Source organism: Archocentrus centrarchus, chromosome 3 (assembly GCF_007364275.1).
Source record: "Archocentrus centrarchus isolate MPI-CPG fArcCen1 chromosome 3, fArcCen1, whole genome shotgun sequence".
NCBI lineage: Eukaryota > Metazoa > Chordata > Actinopteri > Cichliformes > Cichlidae > Archocentrus > Archocentrus centrarchus.
In genome coordinates, this window is record NC_044348.1 from 29,784,113 (window position 1) to 29,805,106 (window position 20,994).

General features: G+C 40.5%; 1 protein-coding gene across 1 annotated transcript in view; it reads left to right on the forward strand.

Moving 5' to 3' along the window:
- Nucleotides 1–20,994, forward strand: part of LOC115778311 (transcription initiation factor TFIID subunit 4) — a 106,471-nt gene that overhangs the window by 52,805 nt on the left and 32,672 nt on the right. Inside the window, exons 11-12 of the mRNA XM_030726380.1 lie at nucleotides 495–620; nucleotides 6,752–6,808. Coding sequence (XP_030582240.1) covers nucleotides 495–620; nucleotides 6,752–6,808 — 183 coding nt within the window. The remainder of the gene's footprint in view (nucleotides 1–494; nucleotides 621–6,751; nucleotides 6,809–20,994) is intronic.

Genomic DNA, 20,994 nt, shown 5'->3' on the forward strand with positions numbered 1-20,994 from the left:
AGGGTCATGGGTAGCCAAAGCTCAGTGATGCACATGGGAAGAGAAGGCTGACCCGTGTGGTCTGATCCAACAGATGAGCTACAACTTACAGGACTTAAAGGATCTGTTGCTAACATCTTGGTGGCAGATACCACAGCACATCTCCGGGGGTCTAGTGGAGTCCATACCTCAACGGCTCAGGGCTGTGGTCATACTGTTATGCTTGATTACATGAACCGTCACAAATGTTTTTGGGGAACTGGTGAAGATTTTCTCACATATATTGCCCAGCTGGATCGCTGTTAAGTCTCCAGTGTCTTACATTTGGTATATTCTGTTTTCTTATCGATATCACAACCATTTTGACATTGTTTTCATTTTGAAATATCTCTGCATCTGAGCTGAGGGCAACCCAAAGTTTTGAAGTATGTGGCCAAAGCCACGGAAGTGTCCACTGAATGGGACTTGTTTGACTGTTACAGTTGAAACAGTAACTATCTCGGTCTGCTTTTCAGGACGATGAGTGCTACGAGCAGTCTGCAGACGTTCGCTCTCAGCTTCGCTTCTTTGAGCAGCTGGAGAGAATCGAGAAGCAGCGGAAGGACGAGCAGGAGAGGGAAATCCTTTTGAAAGCCGCTAAAGTAAGTTACTGTTGCCTCACTGTCCTGCTATGTGTGGGTGTGTGTGAAAGCTATGTCCCCGTGCAACAGTGTGAGCTTGTGTACTGGTGTGTGCATGTGTGAGCATGTTGCTCTTGTGCAGGCCCTGACAGATGAATTAGAGTGTGACACCAGTGGATGAAGTGACCTCCCCGTGTCCTCCCAGGCTCCTGGCCTCAGGCCTCCTCTGTCCTGGCTCTTCCTCCCCGGACACAGCGAGGAGGAGGGAATCCGTACTTTACACAAACCCCATGCACCATGAAGCTGACAAACACACTCATCCACAGCATGCACAACCTGTAAAATATCCTTCTATCACAAGTCTTGACATCTCAGGTAAAAGAGAGTATCACTCTTTAAAAAAAAAGAGACAGAGTCCGATCAGATCATGCAGATTTTTTCTAATGGTGTGCAAGAAGGTAGTTGTTTTTGGGGTTTGTTTGGAATGAAATAGCACTAGAAATTAGAGGCTTCCATGCAATAATATTAAGCTTTACCCAGTAGTTCTCAATAGCCATGGGTCAGACCTCAACTATCTTCAAACTTAGCCTTAATTTTGATCTCATGTAAACAATTTTGTCTTTGCATATTGAACTGTTAACAAAATCCGTCCACAGACAGATGGATGAAAAATCAAGGGAAAACCTCAACATGGGACCCTTATATTGAGGGATTCAGTGACTGTTATACAGTGGGGCACATTTTACCCTAACCCTTATCCCCTAGTAGACATCTACAGGGAAATGGGAGTGTCAGAATTGGCCATTCACAATGCTCAAATATTATTTAGAACCCAAGGTTTGAATCATTAGAATAATGCTTTACATCTACAATCTTTACATGTGCAATATTGTAAGGTTTTTACCTTAATATGAAGTGCCTTGAATGCAATATAAAAAAAAAAACAGCCTGAAAGATTTAGAAAACTATGGAAGTTGCAAAAAGGAGGCAAAAAAGAGGCAAAGTTATGACTTAACACTGTTTACCTTCAGTTGTACAGTGATTGTCTGTCTCTCTCTCTCTCTCTCTATCGTTGTCTCCTTGCATCAGCTACTATGTATCTGAAGCCAAAGCGGCGAGAGCTGCACCTACACAGCTGTTCCAATTTTACCACACAGTGTGTGGTATAAAGGCCGGATCGTGCTCTGTTAATCCAGTAATGCTGTTAACTTTTCTGTTACAAACCCAGCTTTGCATTCTGTGCAGCTCAGGAGACAGTCACTGATGGTTAATGCTGCTTTTTTCCTCATAATTGAATATACATTTTCACAATCTAATGTCATTTATATAATCAAATGTAAAGTATTCTTTGTCAGCACTAGAAGGAGGGAGTCACTGCAAATCAGTGTAGCATTATTTTGACTGATTTTTGTCGCCTGTATCATATGATAAAACATTTCTATCATGAAGAGCGTGGTCTCTTCTGGGACGAAAACAACAGCCTATCTATGGGGTACAAGGGGACAAAAATGATATGGATAACATAGTATGGTCTTCAGAGTCAACGCGGCTCAGCCCAACTGAGCGAGATTTTGGAACATTATCAGCAATATCATCAAAGCTATCGTTTTGAGTTGTGGTGTTCCATCCCACTAGTAGATTTCAGGAGATTTGGAGAATCACTGCCAAGGTGCATTAATGCCGGTCTGGCAGTACTTCTCCCAAAAGCTTTCTAAGACCCTTTGTGTTTGTGTTTGTGTTTTTGTTTTGTTTTTTTTTTCCTTTAATTTGTCGTCCGTCTGTGTAAACATCTGCCAAAAAACTCAGAGCTGACTTTGAGGTACTTCCCGCTGCAGTATTTTTTTCCAGGGCCACATTTGCCATGATGATACACACACATGGACAGACTCAGAAAACAATAGCAGCTATGATATATTGGTAGAAATCATCAAAGAGTGAGCTGACAAGTTTGTTGGGTTTGGCAACCTTAACGCAACACACTTCATCTTAACTAGTACACAAACCATTTCAAACACAATAGACCTCTAAAACAGAGCATAGTTCATATTAATCTACAAACTTTAACATTAAATTGTTGATTTATTATTTTTTTTGCTGTAGTATCAAAAGCTTTTGATGTGAATGATGTGAATCACCTGCTCCAACACATCCATTCTGTCCCTCCGATGCGCTATAGGATTGAAAGCTGGTGATTGTGGAGGCCATTTGAGTAAAAAAACAATTTGCAAAGTTTTTAGCTCTAAAACACAGCACGTTATCTTACTGGGAGGTCAGCAATGGTGAACAATATTCAGGTAGGCTGTGGCATTTAAACAGTGCTCAGTTGGTACTAAGGGGCTCAAAGTATGCCAAGAAAATATCCCTCCACATTATTTTTTACTGTTGCCAAATTCGTCTGTACATGGCCAGTTCAGGGCTGTTTCAGTGCCATGTCTCTTTTATAAGGTCTTTCCACATTGTGCCTCCATCTCTTTTGAACTCTCATTTTGATACTAAATGAGACATGGCACAGCACAGACATGTTGTGCATGTTAAGTGCAGCAAAACTCAATTCATGAATGCAAACAGACAAAAGCATTTTGTGACAGCCATGGGAGAGGAGGGAGTTAACTGGTGTGCTAGCCAGTCTTTGTTGTAAAATATGCCTGAGTTGGTTTATTTATTTATTTTTTTTTTAAGTCTGGGTTTTTTGTAAAGTGCATGTATGTAAATTAGGATGAGAAAAAGGGCTGGAGCAAGCTGTGCATTATGTATTGATATGCTAATTAGCCATGTGCTCATCCTGCTTTTGCTAGTTAGTCATGTGGCGCTGTTAATGCCTGGTTAAAGCTTGCTATCCTCTTGAAAGCTGTATTAATGACAGATCCTTGAGTAGAACAATAGTGGGGCTTATTTTGATTATGATCTCTAAGAACAATCAAACAAAAATGATGCATAAACCTAGAAGATGGTGAACTGTGGAACTGGGAAATGGTTACACTCCTAGTTGTGAAAACTGCTTTAAATTGTTCCAGACTGAAGTTACTTTAATCCAGCTGAACACTGTAGCATGTGAGATATAGAACAGGAGTACTAGCACTAACTTTTTACAAAAAACTATTAAAACTAACGGGGTCCCAGTAGCATTGACACATGGCCAGTATTCTGATCTCAGCTTTCTGTGTGTAAAGACATTTGTCTCTCAGTAAAAGAAGATCATCACTGACCAGAAAAAGAAAGAGAATCTTTTGCAAATGAAAATGCCCTGCAGTGTAACATTAGCAGAAAGCTGGGTTAATTTAATTAATTTTGAATGGAGCCAATGTCCCACAGTAAAGATTCTCATTGCAGCACACCTCACTGTCTTAATTGCATTATTACGCTCCAGTCCTGCCATGCAGGATATTAGAAAATCCTCTGGTTGATGAACACTGGCCACCAAACCCCATGACCTATCTGTTTTTTCTTTTAGGAGCAAACTAAAAAAAAAAAAAGACATTGCCTCAGCAGGAAACTACACTGTAAAGTTGGTTGTTTAAAAAAAAAAAGAAAGAAAAGAAAAAGTGCAGCTTTAAGATCCTCTTTGTCAGTTCCCAGTTCTACATGGTTGAACACTCTAATCATTTTTTTTTTCTGTGGAAAGCTCTCTTTATTAACAGGATTAGTGAAGAACTTTTGCAAATGTAGCCAAGTTCTGTTAGAAGGGCTTACCTCGGGGCTATTTGGATTGCCTGAGCCTCGTAGAGGAAAGTTTGACTTCACCTCAGAGCCATGTCTGTGGCTTTTTGGCTCTTGTTGCCATGGCGTTTCAGTTCAAGGAGAAGTTTGGAAAGAAAAGTGCACGATATAGTGCACGAACAGTGCTTGATAATATTAGATTTTCTACTGTTTAATCATGTATGCGGCATCCTTTTCTTGCATTTTATTTCTTTAGGGCTGTATAGGTATCACATCTGTTTTATTGTGCATTGGCTTTGATAGTCTGCAGCCAATATAACAGACTGATTTAAGGGAAAGCAGGAAAAATCCATCTTAAAACACTTACATACTGTTCGGGAGTGGCCGAGTGGTTCGATTTTTCTTACTTCTTCTGATAACTGTTTCATTTTAAATGTAATGTTTTTTTGTCTCACTTCACTAAAATGTAAAGGATCTTCTTTATAGATACAATTTAGTGTTAAACCTTTTTTTGAGAGAAATACATCACTGAATATGTTAAAACTCTCAGAAAAATGTTATGTTCTCATATTGTGTACACGAATCGTTTATTGACTTAACTTTTCATAAAATAAATATTTAGGGGGAGGCTTGACGTCAGTGATTGGTTGGCAGATAGTTTTTTTTTCATTGTCTGTAATTTGTAAAGGAAATAAGATTTAGATTTCAGATTCCTTAATGCTATGTCAGTGGTTACAGAGTTTCACTCTTAAATATTTGGGAGGATATGTTTGCAAAATATTAAACTGAACTTTACTCTTTCCACATTGAACTCAGAGCTTAGTCAAAGAAGTATAACCCTCTGATGGTTCTTATAATTCATTTTGGGCAATAAAATGAAATTACAACACAAAACAGCCCTGGAATACATTCCCAGACTGTTTGTACACTATACTACGCTGCATTTTTTAAGTATAGTACACTCAATTACACAAACCCAACAAAGCTTGTCAGCATTTAGTTCGCAGTCCTCTTCTTCCTTCTCCACTCTGTTCTCTCCTGTAAGTGGGAAAACCAGGGCATCTGACAGAGGAGATGTACAGCATGCCAGTGGCACCGCTGCCCTTTGTAAACAGTCCATCTGTACCTACCCCTCCTATCCTCCACCCCGCCTCCACCCACCTCCCTGCCTGCTTCTTTGCTGCTCGAGCGCCCGCTAATTTGACCTCTTGAATAAGAAACGCACTGAAATAATCCCTTCCACCCCCTCCTCCTTCCTTCACAACAAGCCCTACCCTCTGCTATGCCAGCCATTTAAAATATGACTCAAGTCTTGAGGGATGCTCTAGCCGACTGGAGGGCAAACACATTAGTCTTAGTTGAGATACCGACCAGTACGTGAACTGCCTGATATATTTAAAGCCAATTAGCAGGAAGGCTACGAAGAGAATGTCTCTGTCCATCAGTGAGAGTACATAAGGAGAGAAACGAGAGGAAGGGAGGTAGCGTTAAGGAGGGAATAGGGATTCCTGCTTTGGAGGGAGGCCTGGCACCTGTTCTGATTTGTTGTTGAAAGAAACTGGATGAAACTAAGATAGGTTTTCTTTTCACTGAGATGCAAACTGTATTGTAAAATTAAATAATAATATTTTCCAAATAGGTTTTCCACATATGTGCAATCTATATGTATCTACAATTAAACTTTTGCAGTGTGACACTGAATGAAAGACATTACAGTGCTACCAAACACAGGCTAGGCAGTAAATAAAAGACAGTAACTGAAAGGGATTTTTGTGCAAAAATGTTGGGGTCTTTCACCTAAAGTTCACCTTAATAATAATAATAATAAAAAAATCGAATGCACCGATTATGTCCAGATTAACAAGCAACACACAGCGTGTAGTGCCATAATCTGCCTGTATTGCCTGCAGTGGTCAGCCATACGTGTACATTTGGCTGTGTGGCGTGGTGAAGGATTCCCAGGGACAAATACGTTCACCCAGATCTTAGCTGCTGATTAAAATAGAAGTGCTGTGTTGTTACGCCAGGGACACACACACACACACACACACACACACACACACACACACACACACACACACACACACACAGAGAGAAACGGATAGCCACGCTGGCTCACAGTGACACATAGACAACCACTGCCACTGATAGCCACCAACATCCTTCCCCCCGTGTGTGTGAATTTGTGTATGTGTGCGCATTTGTGTGTGTGCTGGCTCGAGCAGAATTTTTAATAACCTCTTTTGATTAGAATCCCCCTCCAGCGGCTTATTTAGGGCTGGATTTGGAGCGGGTTTAAAGGCCACTGCCCCCCGGGGGGCGCTCCATTGCTCTTCTCTGAATCCAGATACGATGTCCTTGACACCTCTGTATCCAGTTCCCGTTTTGCACTATTTTTGCTGCTGCAGCAACAGATGAGTAGCGAAGGGGGTGCGGGCTCCTTAAACCAGCTGTTAACCTGTCTCTCCCCCCCCCCCCCCCCTTTTGCTCCACAGAGTCGCTCCAGGCAAGAAGACCCAGAGCAAGCTCGACTGAAACAGAAAGCTAAGGAGGTAAGCTGCTGCGGAGATCATTACCCTTGACATTTCCCCGACTCCAACGTATTAATTTTTCATGCCCCACTACATATGTAATGCCATTTAAAGTCGGACTTAAAAAAGTTTGAAGAATTATTCGCGCCGATTGATGCCCAAGTGTGGAAAATGATTTTCTGCACACCAAAGATGCCCTCCACTTCCTCCACCCCTCTTCTTTTTTTTTTTTTCTTTTCTTCATCTGTATCATCTCACAACAGTTTCAATTTTGACTAATTACTTTTCACTGAACCCCGTCTCTTTCGGTAGATGTTATCCTTTATTCAGTGTTAATTTTCTCAAGTCACTTTTGGCACATCTGTATCTCATCTTAGAAGTGCATTTGTATTAATTTTATGTAAATTTTGTGGCCACATAAAAGTACAATTATTTCAGCCTACACAGTGCAACAGAATTTATAGTGAGAGAGCAAAATGGATTAACTTTTTTTTTTTAATCTGTTTGTAAATTAGTCCAGTTGCAGCGTTGCATAGTTCAGCAAAAGAATAAAAGTATATGATGAATGAGGTTTTAAGATGTACCAATTCACGGTCTGCAATAACTTTTCCTAGTAAAAAGTAGTAAAAAGAGTTATTTCCTTTTCCAACTGGCAAAGGCATAACACTTAGTTTCACAAACTGGGAAGTGTTTCAGCTGGTATACAACAGGGCTATATCCTCTTCATTTCAAGTGCAGGTCTTGTATAAAATGAATTCCCAGTGGAGCTCAGAAAGTAGACCACACCGTCTTTTAGTGGATGGTTAATGTTGTTTACGCAAAGGAAATAGCACTTTCACAGCGGATGTTTGCCTTTTTAATTTTTTTTTTCTTTTCTTTTTTTTTTTTTTTTTGTTTACACCCGAATAACTTCACTGGGTGCTTTCAGTCCTTGGCTTGCTAACAAGGATCAAGAGGATTGTGTGGCGCTTCCATTGAAAAGTCTGAGTAGGCAGGAGGATAAAACAAGCAGCATTCACCTGTTGTTGTTGTTGGTGTAGAACATAAGGAGCACACAGGGTTTTGTCTAACTTGCCGACTCTTTTAAAGGAAGCCTTTTAATTATTTAGGTGAAGTTTGCTGAACATGCATGCACTTTTCTCACTTACAACATACTCACACAGTTCTACACTTTTGGTCACTTTTATTCAGGATTAAATGCACCTATCTTGCTCGAGGGTAACTCTTGTATTGTTGTTTGGCCAAAATATTTAATTGTAGGATGTTCTTAGCCAGACTGTCGTGTTGAACTTGTGACCTTAAAGTGACAAGTGGACTTTGCTTACCTCAGGCTACTGGCACTCTGTCTTTTCTCTTCTTCTCTCCCAGACATTTCTTTCTAGCAACAGTGAGCCCTGCTGCAGTTTAGAACATTCACACTAGATCTCAGCCTACCCATAAGCCCCACATATGCAAATGAAGCAGCGTAATAGGCAGCGCGATAGGTTTGCCCCAGGGGCCATGTGATCAAAGTGGATCTCCTCCCTGTTAAGTGGCAGTCCGCTCGTCATCTGGATACGGCCAGATTAGTGCCTCGTGAGGAGATGCCGCGTGCATGTATGCACATTTTCATTTTCATCTGGAATTTTAAGAAGGTGGTTTGGAAATTGTTACTTTATGTAATGCTTTCTCCCGCTAGATAGAGACGAGGAAAACTCACCAACCCCTCCAACTGTCCCCACCTCCCACACACACACACACACACACACACACACACACACTGTCAGCTCCCCTCTTCCACCCTCCCTCACCTCTTTCTTTTTTGCTTAATGGCCGTCGTTTCTCAGCCCCCGTGCCTCTCCAGTTTTCATCACCTGACTGGCTCAAGGGGACAGAGCTGGCTGTTTGTGTCACTGCAGAGTCTGTCGGCAGCTCACACATCTGCGCAAATTTCATCAGGATAATGAGCCCGAGCTACTCTTCCAGGCGACGGGCAGAGGAGCCAGCCTCTCTTTAAGCCCTTCTCCCCGATCTCTCTCTCTCTCACACACACACACACACACACACCCACACACACACACACACACACACACACACACACACACACACACACACACACACACACAAAACAACTACTACCACCAAACAGTCATCATTTTGCAGCGATGGAATTACAAAGTGTTATATACTTGAACCAAGTGTTGGCATGTAAATTGAGCTGGCGCATGATTTGTTTTTAAAAAGGCAGGTACATTGTGCTGTGAAACTACTTTTGCAGACCCGAATCCGTGCTGACGCCTGACAGCCAGGTGTTAACCATGGCTTGCAAATGAATGGTATGAATCTTAATGCTCAGGCTGAATTTCTAGTTAAGTCAGTTTCAGTTATCTGGCCCCAAATCACACATTTTTCTTAAAGAGTTTAAAATCTCCGCTACATTTTCAAATCAACTGCATCATTTTGGCCCTCCATTTAAATAATTAAGGAAATGTATATGTAATATTATCATAACTGGGTTTTAGTAAGGAAAATTATTTTTATCATAGAAACATAGCATCCGCCAAAAGTGCACAGTAGGTGTGTTAATGGCTGCTGAACTCACAAACATTGCTCATAGCCTCTGTTTTAGGCTGATGGCATAACAAATTGTTATCAACATTTTATGGTCCATCGTTAATGACAATAAAAAACAAAAATAAAAACAAAATAAAGGTTGAGATTACCTCATATATTAGCTATTCCTGCAATGTATACATGTAGTGATGCCTGTTTCTGCATGATGAGAAATCAAGAAAATGTCTTAGATAAATTCATCCTGAGAACATGCATGTCACACTGAATCTAAGGATATATGTGTCATGACTCGTGCTCTGATCAGCTTTACAAAAAAGCAGGGATAACATTTTTGACACATTGCAGCATGAGCCATTAAGTGTTTTAACTACACAACATTGTCTTTGCTGATTATCCATATTTAGCTTCCCAGCATGCACCTGTATTTTTTGCCTCACGCAGTATCTTTGCCTCAGGAACCCACTTACCTTCAACCTGATGAGTGGGCATCACTGGTTCATAAGTGCCATTAGTGCCATCATGAGGCTTTCACTTGTACCAAAGAAATGGTGTAATCTAATAAGAAGATTGTTGTTACATTCATTAAATGCTCCCTAGTCGATGAACCCTTTCAGTTTTGGACAGTCCATGAGCTTTCTGCTGGCCAAAACACAAACTTTGTTCACACGATCTCATAATCTAGGCACTTTGTTCTTATGTTTACAGAGACGAGATCTGTGCTTTTAAGGGCATAAAACCTTTTGTTGTTAATTATTCAACAATCTTTTCCTCTAGACCTAACCTCAGGACAGACTTAACTTCACAAAAAAAAAAAGAATGCCAGAATACAAAAAGTACAGTGTTCGATTCAATATGGGTCATAATGAACATCTTAGGCTCTAGGTGTTTCCAGTAGGGCTGCAGGATTTTAGTTTTGTATATTGATGTAGAAATGCCTCTAATTGTGTTTTTGTATTTACACCAGCAACCTGAAGCACAACCTTGTCACCAGCAGTGCAGTCTGGCCAGATAGTTGTTGGCAGAGGTTTTGCGTGTGATAGGCTTAGCACTTCTGTTTCCTCTATTCACTACCATTTGGCCGAAAGGTCAGATGGGCTATTTCAGAAATGCCCCCAGTGAAAATCAATCGGCAAATCGTGGAGCTCAGTTCCTGTTTGTTTTTGTTGTTGGTGGGTCTGTGTGCCCTGCCTGTTCCATCACTGAGGCAGGGGGGCCAAGCAATGCCTGATCATTGAAAGTGAGAGAATAAGAGAGAGAAAGGAAGAGACAGAGACAAAGAGATGGAGAAAAAAAGAATACTGGGGGTGAATTGGGAGGGAGATAGAGAGGGAGTTAAGGCCAGTGGAGATACATCACAATGTCAGAAACACAGACACACTGCAGCCACAGATTCATCATCACAACCGCGTCTGCAGGCACAACTGGATGCAGGAAACGAGTGAAGTGGAGAAGAGGTGTGGAGAGATGACAGGACAAGAGAGACGAGGGAAGAGGGAAAAGACAAATTAGCTACTACAGCTGGCCAAAATCTGGCCAAAAGCTCCTGTTAGAGTCTGTTCAGCCCCAAAAGCAAATAATGCCATGCGAAGAACGCTAATATTTCCACTATATGGCATAGTTCATATAAGTTGATTAAAACCTGTTGCTGAAGCACTTCGCAGTACCTTGTCAGCTTCCACTAAGGTGCAAATTGGACAAATGATAGTGATAATAATACCAGCTGACTTCGGATGAAATTGATTTTACAGCTGTGCAGCTACAGGTGATTTTTAACTGAACTGCTGCATTGGGGAGAAAGTTAATAACTGGAGTGCCAGCTGATCATGTTTGGCCATTGCTTGATAAGTAGGCTTGTCATGGTGGATAGTTCTTCTCTTGGTTTAAGTCCTACATTCTTAATAGGTTTCTAATAGAGTCCTAAAGAGTTTTTGGCCTTAAAGGGACAGGTACATATGTTTTCTCGTATATCTTGTTAAAGAAATGTTGTTTTAAACTTCTGTTCTTTGAAGGAGAGGACAGTGTAAGCGCATACTGTATGGAATACCACGTGTATCAAGGCAGATGACCTGTGATAATGTATGTGAAGCCCCACCTGCACATATATACATCCCTCAGTTCAATTGCTGCTCTTCACCAAGCTCAGTACTGCAGCAGGGCCACCGGGTGTTGTACCTCATGCCTTTCTTTAAGATGATTCACCCAGTACAATACATACAGCATCAGTCAAAAGTTTGGACACACTTACCGATTCATATGAATATGTGTGTGTATCCAAACTTTTGACTGGTATTGTATGTTAATGGACTTATATTCAAGACTGAAGTCACCAAGCTACAATTAAACCCCCAACACACTAGTGCATTGTAGACCCAGTAGAGCTAGAATGAGACACCTAATGAACTGTCACATTCAAATGGTGGAACCGAAGACAAGTTTGCAGTGATAACCAACTAGCTGCAGCAAGATATCCCTTTCAATAGAGTCCATGATGTTGCAGTACCCTTGATCGAATGTCTCCTTCCATTGGGAAGTAAAAGAAGACCTTTAGTGACAAAGATGAGTGCAAAAACCAAAACTGATGTTTCTGTGATTAAAATGAGGCCTGGAAATAAAACAAAAACCTCAAACACCAAAGCTAAATTCCATGAACGTTCACTCAATTTAACCAGCCAGCAGATCCACTTAAGAAGAGTAGAAGCACCTGGCCCTTTCTATCAAAACTGACATGATAGGCAGAAATACCTGCCAAATAGTCTCTAATTGTCAGAATGTCCTCAAAAGGGGGTTGAAACAGGAGAAAATTCTGTTCCTGTCACAACTGCTCGAACAACTGCACATTATAAAATAAAGATAAAATTTTATCTTTATCTATTTATTTATATAGCACATTTCAAGGCTGAGCCTTTAGTTCTCAGCCTTGTATGATGCACAGCCCCAGGCCCTGACCTCAGGGCCCTGCTGGGAATGTATGGACGTAAAACTTCACTGATGTACACCAGGTCCATGCAGGCTCTAAAAGTGAAAGCCAGAGTCTTAAAGTGGACCCTGTAGTTAATAGGGAGCCAGTGCAACAGAATTATAACCATACAAGCAGCAAGAAGATTGTGCTCATGGACTTTGGATCATTCACAACACACTTGAAGGCATACCGTGAGCTATTACAGAGGCTCTCTCAACAGGTAGTGCAATAGGTAGTGTATCATAGGACATATCCTGGACACCCAAGATTCCTCACAATGTTCCTGGAGGCCAAGGTTATGCTATCCAGAGTAAGTGTCTGATTAGACACTATGTTTCTAAGATTTTTTGGGCTGAGTACAGTAACCTTGGTTTTATCTGAATTTAGAAGCAGCAAATTAGATCATCCAAGTCTTTAAGACATTCTTGCACTTTAACTAATTTGTGTGTGTCATCTGGCTTCATGGATAAATAAAGCTGGGTATCATCTGCATAGCAATGAAAATGCATGCTGTGCTTTCTAAAAACACTGCCTAAAAGAAGTATAATGTAAATAGAATTGGTCCCAGCACAGAACCCTATGGAACACCACAATCAACCTGAGTGTGTGACGAAGACTCCCCATTTAATGAACAAATTGGAGTCTATTAGCACAGTACCATTTAATACCTACAGCATGCTCTAATCTCTGTAATAAAATATCATGGTCAACAGTTCTGAATGCTCTAGCAGGACAAGCACAGAGATTAGTCCACTATCAGGAGGACTGACATCATTTTGAGATGATGATCCTCACAGTATTAAGTAAAGATAAGGCAGGACTACAGATGCATGAGGAAAAATTAACACCACAAGAAAGTAGTAGCTACTAAAACTCAATGTGTAGCACGTTTTCAGCACTTGATTCAAATTCTTTCAGTTTCCACAGCAGAAATCTGTGGTGAGATTTAGTAATAGGGTGTTTCTTAAAAGCAGTGGGGGGCTTAGTCAAGCTTCCCTGGATAAATAAAGGTTAAAAAATGGTTAACACAGTCTGTCTCCCACTGCCAGCCCAATCACTGGCAGACCTTTAGATGATGTGGGAGGGAGCGTGAGGGAGTACATGGTCTTCTCCTCTTCTCTCCTCTCATTCTTTTTCCATTCTTCCACATTACCATGCCCTTGCAGCAACACTCCACTTCTAGCTTAGAGTGATTCCAGAAGACTTGTGTGAAACCGAGAGCTCTCCAATGGGAATCTCAAAGGTTTTTGTTAAAATAATTTTCCTCAAATATTTTTTCTTCTTCAGGCAAATTTTTTTTTTTGCCCATTTGACGCAGCAGCATTGCTTGCTTCTTGAACCTCTATCAAATTAATTCTGCTCTTGCTCAACTTTGAACCTTGCATGGCTCCAATTAAAAGCCTGCAGGTATATATCCTTCTTGAGGTACAAACATATATGTTAGAATCTGAATTCAGCTAGACCGCTATTCATGTGAGATATGCAGAAGCTTTTTTTCAAAGGAATATATTTTACCCATATATTACCCATACTATAAACTGTTTGCATTAATTTTGTGTGTTTTCTTTAGATCCTAACCATTTGTTCAGCCAGGCCTAAATGCACATACACATGTCTGTGACTGGCCTGGCATCCTCCACAAGTGACCAGGTCATGGAGAAACTGGAATCCACCCACACTATGAGCCCCATCAGCCTCAGCCACACACTTCTCTGTCAGAAGACGATGTAACAGCCCCTTACTTTTTATTAGGCCAGTTATATCTCCAAGTTCATAGGCTCTCATCCTCTGGCCCTACTCAAACTGCTCTGCTCAAAGGAGCGCTGTCCCCCATTAGGTAGGCCCCAGGGCAAAAGCCTGCTACCCTCCTCCACATTTGCTCCCTCTCCGTGCTGACTTTCAAAGAGAATTCCTGCTGTTATGCGTGTCCCAATTCATAGTTATTATATTCTTGTCTTCTAGCCTTACAGATACACAATACATTAATTTCACTTGAGCAGCAGCTATTGTGGTCAGCTTGCACGATCATGACTACAGGAAGGTAATGTGTGATTCCTGAGTGGAAGAATCATGTGCTTTATCTATTAGGTTCCTTTTTTGTAAATTAGATTTTGATTAACAAGGGTGCTTTTATTTAATGTTTCCAACTTGATTTCAATTATGTTTTTGAAAGAAACAGGTTGATGTGGATAATTTAATTATAACATAAGAAATGTCTGTTTTGTAGGTCCTCAAGATATGCAGGCTACTTAATAGTACACTGTAACCTTATTTTTTATTTGTTGCTTTGTTGTCTGTAGTTCCAACTTCAGTTTTTTTTTTCTTTACCTCAAGACATATTACATGAAAAAAAAAAATAGAAACAGGCTTTAAAAGTACCTTTGGTGTTCCTGTGTGTTTTCGAATATTACAAAGTGCTGTAATGAGAAGGAAAACAACAAAAAAGGAGATTTTTTTTTTGCCTCAGAGGGAGATAGCGACTCGTCTAGTTGGTGTACAAGCCTGTAGGTTCACTTTTCTCTTTGTGTGCCGGAGCACTCCTTGGGACTCAAGCGACAAGGGAATTGGGCATGCTGAGCTATGCTGAGCTATGCTGGTGGCGAGGTGCCAGCCTCCTTTGCCTGGGATATAAGTGAGAGGGAAGCAGGAGGCAGGACATGTTTCAATTAGGCAACAAACACCGCACACAGAGGATAGAAGAGGAGGAAAAAAATAGCTCGCCCACATCAGCTACCTTCTCCCTTCTGACCTTTCCCAAAAATACACTTCCCTGAACCGCTGTGCCCCACCTTTCTCTTCTTTTTCATTTAAAATCTAAAGAGTCATTTTTGTGGAATTCTTATGGGAAGGACAGTAGCGGGGGTCTTTGAGAGGTGATGCTAAGTGTGCCAGCTCGGCCTGCATGTTTCCATTAGATTGTCATGTTGGCTAATTAGAGAGCGGCAGCATGATTCACCTTGTTAATTAGGAGGACTTGCACACCATGTGCCTAGGGGCGGTGTGGGGAAGAAGAGCCCAGCCTCAGAGCCTGCTAGTCGCCTGCTGCCTATGAAGATTCCCCTTCTCATCTACCTTCCTTTCACTCCTTTTTTTTTTTTGATTTGGAAATGAATAAATCATTGAGATCGTCCTCTCTCGGAGTGTGAATATCTGAGTTCTCATCTTTTCCTGGATGCAAATTAGGCGTGATCAATAGAAGGTGACGAGCGGCGAATCTAAATGTTAAAAAAAAAGAGAGCAAGACAGGGAGAGAGAAGATTGCTAGACGAAGCACAGCAGCATAGAATGAGACAAAGCGAGAGAACATTTAAAGTAGGAAATTTTCCCTTAGATAAGCAGTATTTTTAATGATCACTCCTCTCCCCCTGTCGCTCCAGTGTAACACTGTCAGAATCTGCTTAACACTGATTTCTGGCTCCTTCATTAAACACTGCTCCTTGGCAAAATGTGTCGTGCAAATGTTATTATTTATAGAAGTATTACTTACTCCAAAGTAAAGCCACGAAAGTCTGTAAGACACATTCAGTTTATTCACATATTACATGCAGTGTCCATGTATACATTTTAATTCCTGGAAATAAGTTGCATATGAAGAAGAACCACAGGGTTGTGATAGTGACACTCACATAATGACCTTAGCTCCGGGGACGACTGAGGGCTCTAAATAATTGGTCCTCTGCCCTGGAAGAACTTCAGACATATTCAGCTTCAGAGGAAATGGAACACACTGTACTAGACTATTAGATCATGCATATTTTGCTCCATAGGTAAAATACTACAATCACTGGTTTGCCAGAATATTTAGGGAGATTTATGTGTAAAGAATGTATGATGAAACTGAATTTCAAAACAGTTTTCATCACTTTATTATAAAAATTTTCAGATTTAGGTGATTTAATATCTATTATTGAGGAAGATTGGTATCTGTACAGTTTTGCATATACATAGTTTTAAGTGCTGTTTATGATGTCAATATGCTGCATACAGTAGAGTTTAACTTTAGGCATTCAAAATATTGTTTATCTTTAATACAAATTCAGGATTATTTATTTCATGGAATTCTACCATATGCAGTTCAGTTGTTGTAATGAAGCTATACATGTCTCTATCCAGTCTTGCCTACATTAGTGGGTCGTGGCTCAACTCACCTCTTTGTAGTGTATGAGTGCAGATGGAGAAGGGAAACCTGATTGGTTACTGCAAATGGCCCTCTGCCTGCAGCAAACTAACTGCCAGGCACTTCACATGAAGAAAGGCCTCAAGATGCAGCTCACAGATGTTCACGTAATGTCGGCCATGTGGGTGTCAGGTGAATGAGTTGCATGGATTACAGACATACATAAAAAACATACATAAAATGTCAACACACACTTATGTTAGTGGGAAGCTTAGACAAAGGAGCATGCGATGTTACCGATACCTAATTTTCAAAAGCAATGAGTAAACAAACAAAAAAACAGTGTTAGAATTCGTGCTGAAGAAAAGATGTTGCCCTTGCATGAGATAAATTCATTTCAAACATATGAAATTAATATGAATAGTGCTATAACCCAAAATACAATAATGTGCACACATATTTTTTCTGTTTTGTATCAAATTCTTAGCAATTAAATATAAAAGAAACTTTAGTTTGTTGGAAAGACAAAAAAAATCTATAGTTATTGACAGCTATACTGTTTACTTTGAAGGCCTACACTGCTATACACAGCTACATATACACATGTAATAGTCTCCCAGTGATAATTCTGTGTTGATATTTAGCAGATATAATGTTTACCATGTTCACTGTCTTAGTGTGTTTGCATGCAAATATTTTCATAGCATAATACATAACATAATACAAAATATCAAACTGTCCTTATGAACAATCAATTCAAAGTTATTACAATATAATATTAATCAGTTTTATTATACTACATTAATAATTAATATAAACTACAGCGTCATGGCTGTACAAGATGACAAGATGGTTTATCTAACAGTTCTTGAACCAGTCAAAGGATCACCAAAGTCACAATGATCCTCCCACTTAATTAACATGAATGTGTGCAAAATTTCACAAATTCATCTAATAATGTCGTGTAAGACATTCTGATCCCTGGAGCCATACTGCTAGTGAAGCTAAAAACTTAAACCTTATTGCTGAGGGTTTCACAAGGTGTTTATTTGTGATTCAGTTGAAAAAAAACTTTAAAAAAAGAAAGATTTTTGCAAAGGTATTTTTGACATGTCCTGGTCCCGTGGTCATAATATACTTCAAGCTGTATGGTATACCCACAAGTATAAGAAGGGGAAGGGATAGACAGTTTCCACACTGCTGCTGTAAGTCAGTGCAATGACTTTTTATCTTTTACAATTAATGAGTTGACGGATTGCCAGTTACATTCTTTGTTCCTTCCCTTACACTGCTGGCATTGACTACGGTTACTATTGGTGTTAATTTAACACTTTTTATTTTATTTTAGTTTTAAGGCTGATTTAGCTGTATTTCAGAAAACAAGTGATAGTCAAACTTTATTGAGAGTGGCTTTTATATATATTTTAACCCATGTCTACCAGTACACTGTTAAGCACAGCTGTTATGAATGTAGAAACTGGAAGAATCAGTGAATTTATTGCACTTTTTTAAATAGTTTGTATTTTTTTTAAGTCTATTATGACGGCTCCCCTCCACATTTTGGCACAATTTTACCTTTTACCTATTAATTCACTTTTACTTTATTCTATTCAGTGTACTCACCCAAGTAAATTTTTTCATTAGATCCTGTAGCTCAGCCTGTAAACTTGGAAACAAAAGCCAGTGCCATGATTACCCATCTTTGTTTAAAATGTGTGCACTCGACCAGGGGTCCTGGGTGGTAGAAGGGCATTCACCAAATGCAACATATGCTTTGTCTATATAGTCAAAAGCTCCCCACTTTGCCATGTTGGATCAGAGCTTTTGGGGGTGTTTGGGGGGGGGGGGGGGGTGTTAGGACAGACACTAACTGAAAACCCAAAAAGCAATGATCTGCCTTATACAGTATACTGTGGACTTTGCAGGGCAGACAGCCCTTTAGCTTCCTTCACAGCCCTGTAGCTGCTTGTGACGTCAAGCAGAGCGTGTTCTGCTCTAGCAAGGACATCTGTCTGTAAGCGTCTGGAGGGCTGCAAGCAGCCCCCCAGGCCAGGAGCAGGGGGAGTGGAGAGAAAAGACTTTGTTAAAAACAGCAGAGATGGAGAACGGCAGGTTGGCCATCATGGCTCCTACAGCTTATCCTCCTCTTCACTCCAAGCGTGTCAGACCGCTCTAAGGTTGTTTCTGTATTTTAGACATTTTTGCATCATAAGGGGGCATACTGCTCTTTCTTCTGTGATAGGAAAAAGCCCTGTTATTTCTTACTTAAGTCTTGACAGATGCTTTAGCCAATCTATAAAGGGTACAGAGCTTGAGTTAATTTGGAAATAAATCAAGATGTGGGGTAACAGGTGAATTAAAAGAACAAAACAACAATCCAGTTCCAGATCCAAGTTTATTTACCGCGCATATTCAGACCAAATCAAGAGGATTTTGCTATTTTCTCTTTTAAAACCTTGAGTAATAATGTACACGAATTTCAGAAATCTTAAATGTACACAAACAGCTGGTTTCATCTTTCTCAGAGGCAACTTAATCTGCTGTAGACTATTATAATAATACATAGACAAAAATCTATTTCAGTCCAGTAATCATAATTTACATTTAAAAAAAAACAAAAGGAACATTTTAATGAGAACGTTACTAATTTTCTCTTTAACAGTTTTACCTTACTGACTGTATAATTGTCACCTAACATTGTTCTGTGTGCATACAAACTAAAATCTCATAACAAAGCTGTAGATTGATTCTCTGAGTTATCACAAAAATGCTCTACATCTCTTGACCTTTGCTAATAATTTGACTTTACAAGTCCTATTTCTTGGCCTACAAAGGGCATACCGGCAGACTGGAAGCACTGGTATTTAAGTGACTTCAGAACAGCAGATATTTATGCGGTACCGTTGATCGGACTTGGCAAATGTATGCATCCTGTCAGCTGATTATTTTTCCAGTCTGGGAAGAATTCCAGTGGTGACCTTTGCAATTTTTGGCAGTGATTGTACCTATCGCTTAACAGTGCTGACAGGGTACTCCAGAAGGTACAGAGCGATTATTGCACTTAGATGTTGCAGTTCTGCTTTTCTTTTGTGTTTGGCGATAGTCGCTGCAAAAAATAAAAATAAAAAAATCAACTTACGGTTTGTAAAAACCGTAAGTTTTTACAAACACAGCTGTTCCTCTTTTCTGATGTTCACGGAACAGCTGTGTTTGTAAAAACTTACGGTATGGTGTCATCTTGACATACCTTTCAGTTCAGTTAAAGGTGACTATTGTTGCTGCTACTATTTCATAGTATTTGTATGCCTCTGTGTGACCATATGAGCATACAAATCTGAATGTTTGGAATAAAGGGTAGCCAGAAAAACTTGTAAGGCAAAGCAAATCTGTCCCAGCCTGACCCAACTGCGTCTTGTATCTGCTGGCAGTCAACAAAGGAAGGTAGACTCTGCATAATGGCACCAGATTGAAATCAGAAATAAGTCTCCCACTGTCATGGCGGCCACTTTACTGACGGGAAACGCAGACTGGAGGGTTGCAGATGGTAAAATGAAGTCTACATTCATCATACAGTCATAAATCTGAAAATGCAGGCAGTTGCTGTGGGCGCTGGGAGCCCATGCCTGGTGCCAACTGCCAGCCAGAGTTGCCGGCATCCTGGTGCCATCAGTGAGATAGCGGACTTCTCTCACTCTCTTTCTATCTCTCTCTGTCCCTCGCTCTGTCACAGCTCACTTTTCAGTGGGATTCTTTAAGGTCAGGCCTGAAGAGGGTTGTGTGTTGTTTGTGGCAAAGCCTAATAAGGATAACAGTGATAATATTAATGCAGCATTTTCCATGTGGACAGGGGCAAGAATCATATCCACTCTGTTTGCCACATCCAGCCACAATCCCTAGTCTGTGACTCTATTATAATGTCTGTATAGATTTGCATGACTTTAAGAGCCTGACTCAACACTTGTCCATATTATTACTATTAGTCAAAATCTCTATTTTGACCACTGCTCATTGTAAAAAGGATAAGTAAATGTAGTTTATATATTCAGCTGGTTGGTACTGCTGCTATTATTCCCCCTACTTTGTGTTGTCAGCGTGTTTGAATCTTTCAACATTCCGCCGTGCTAAATGTGAAGTGGCAACACCCTAAAGGGCATGCCTTGCCAGCGGGGTTTTAGGAAAAAATCAGAGGCAACTGCATGCACATTTAAGATCAGACTTTGTACACCAAAGCAACCTTTTACAGAGCGCCATCTGAAAGTAACATGAAATTTTCCCCTGATCAGACAACATACATGCCTCACACAAACACCAGTGCCCAGCAAACACATGCTGAGCGATAACATAAAAGAACATGAAAGACATCAAGGCGCACATTGATTGTCCCTGTACGCTTCAACCCAGGCCTCTCTCCCCCAGCGGGCAGACACGCAGGCAAGCTGGTGGGTAGGCATTCCCTGTGCTGCGGACAAGATTGATAGGCATGCGTGCGCGTGTGCGTGTGTGTGTGTGTGTGTGTGTGTGTATATATACTTTGTTTGCATGTTGAAGGGAGTACTGACACCCTCTATACCATGGCCC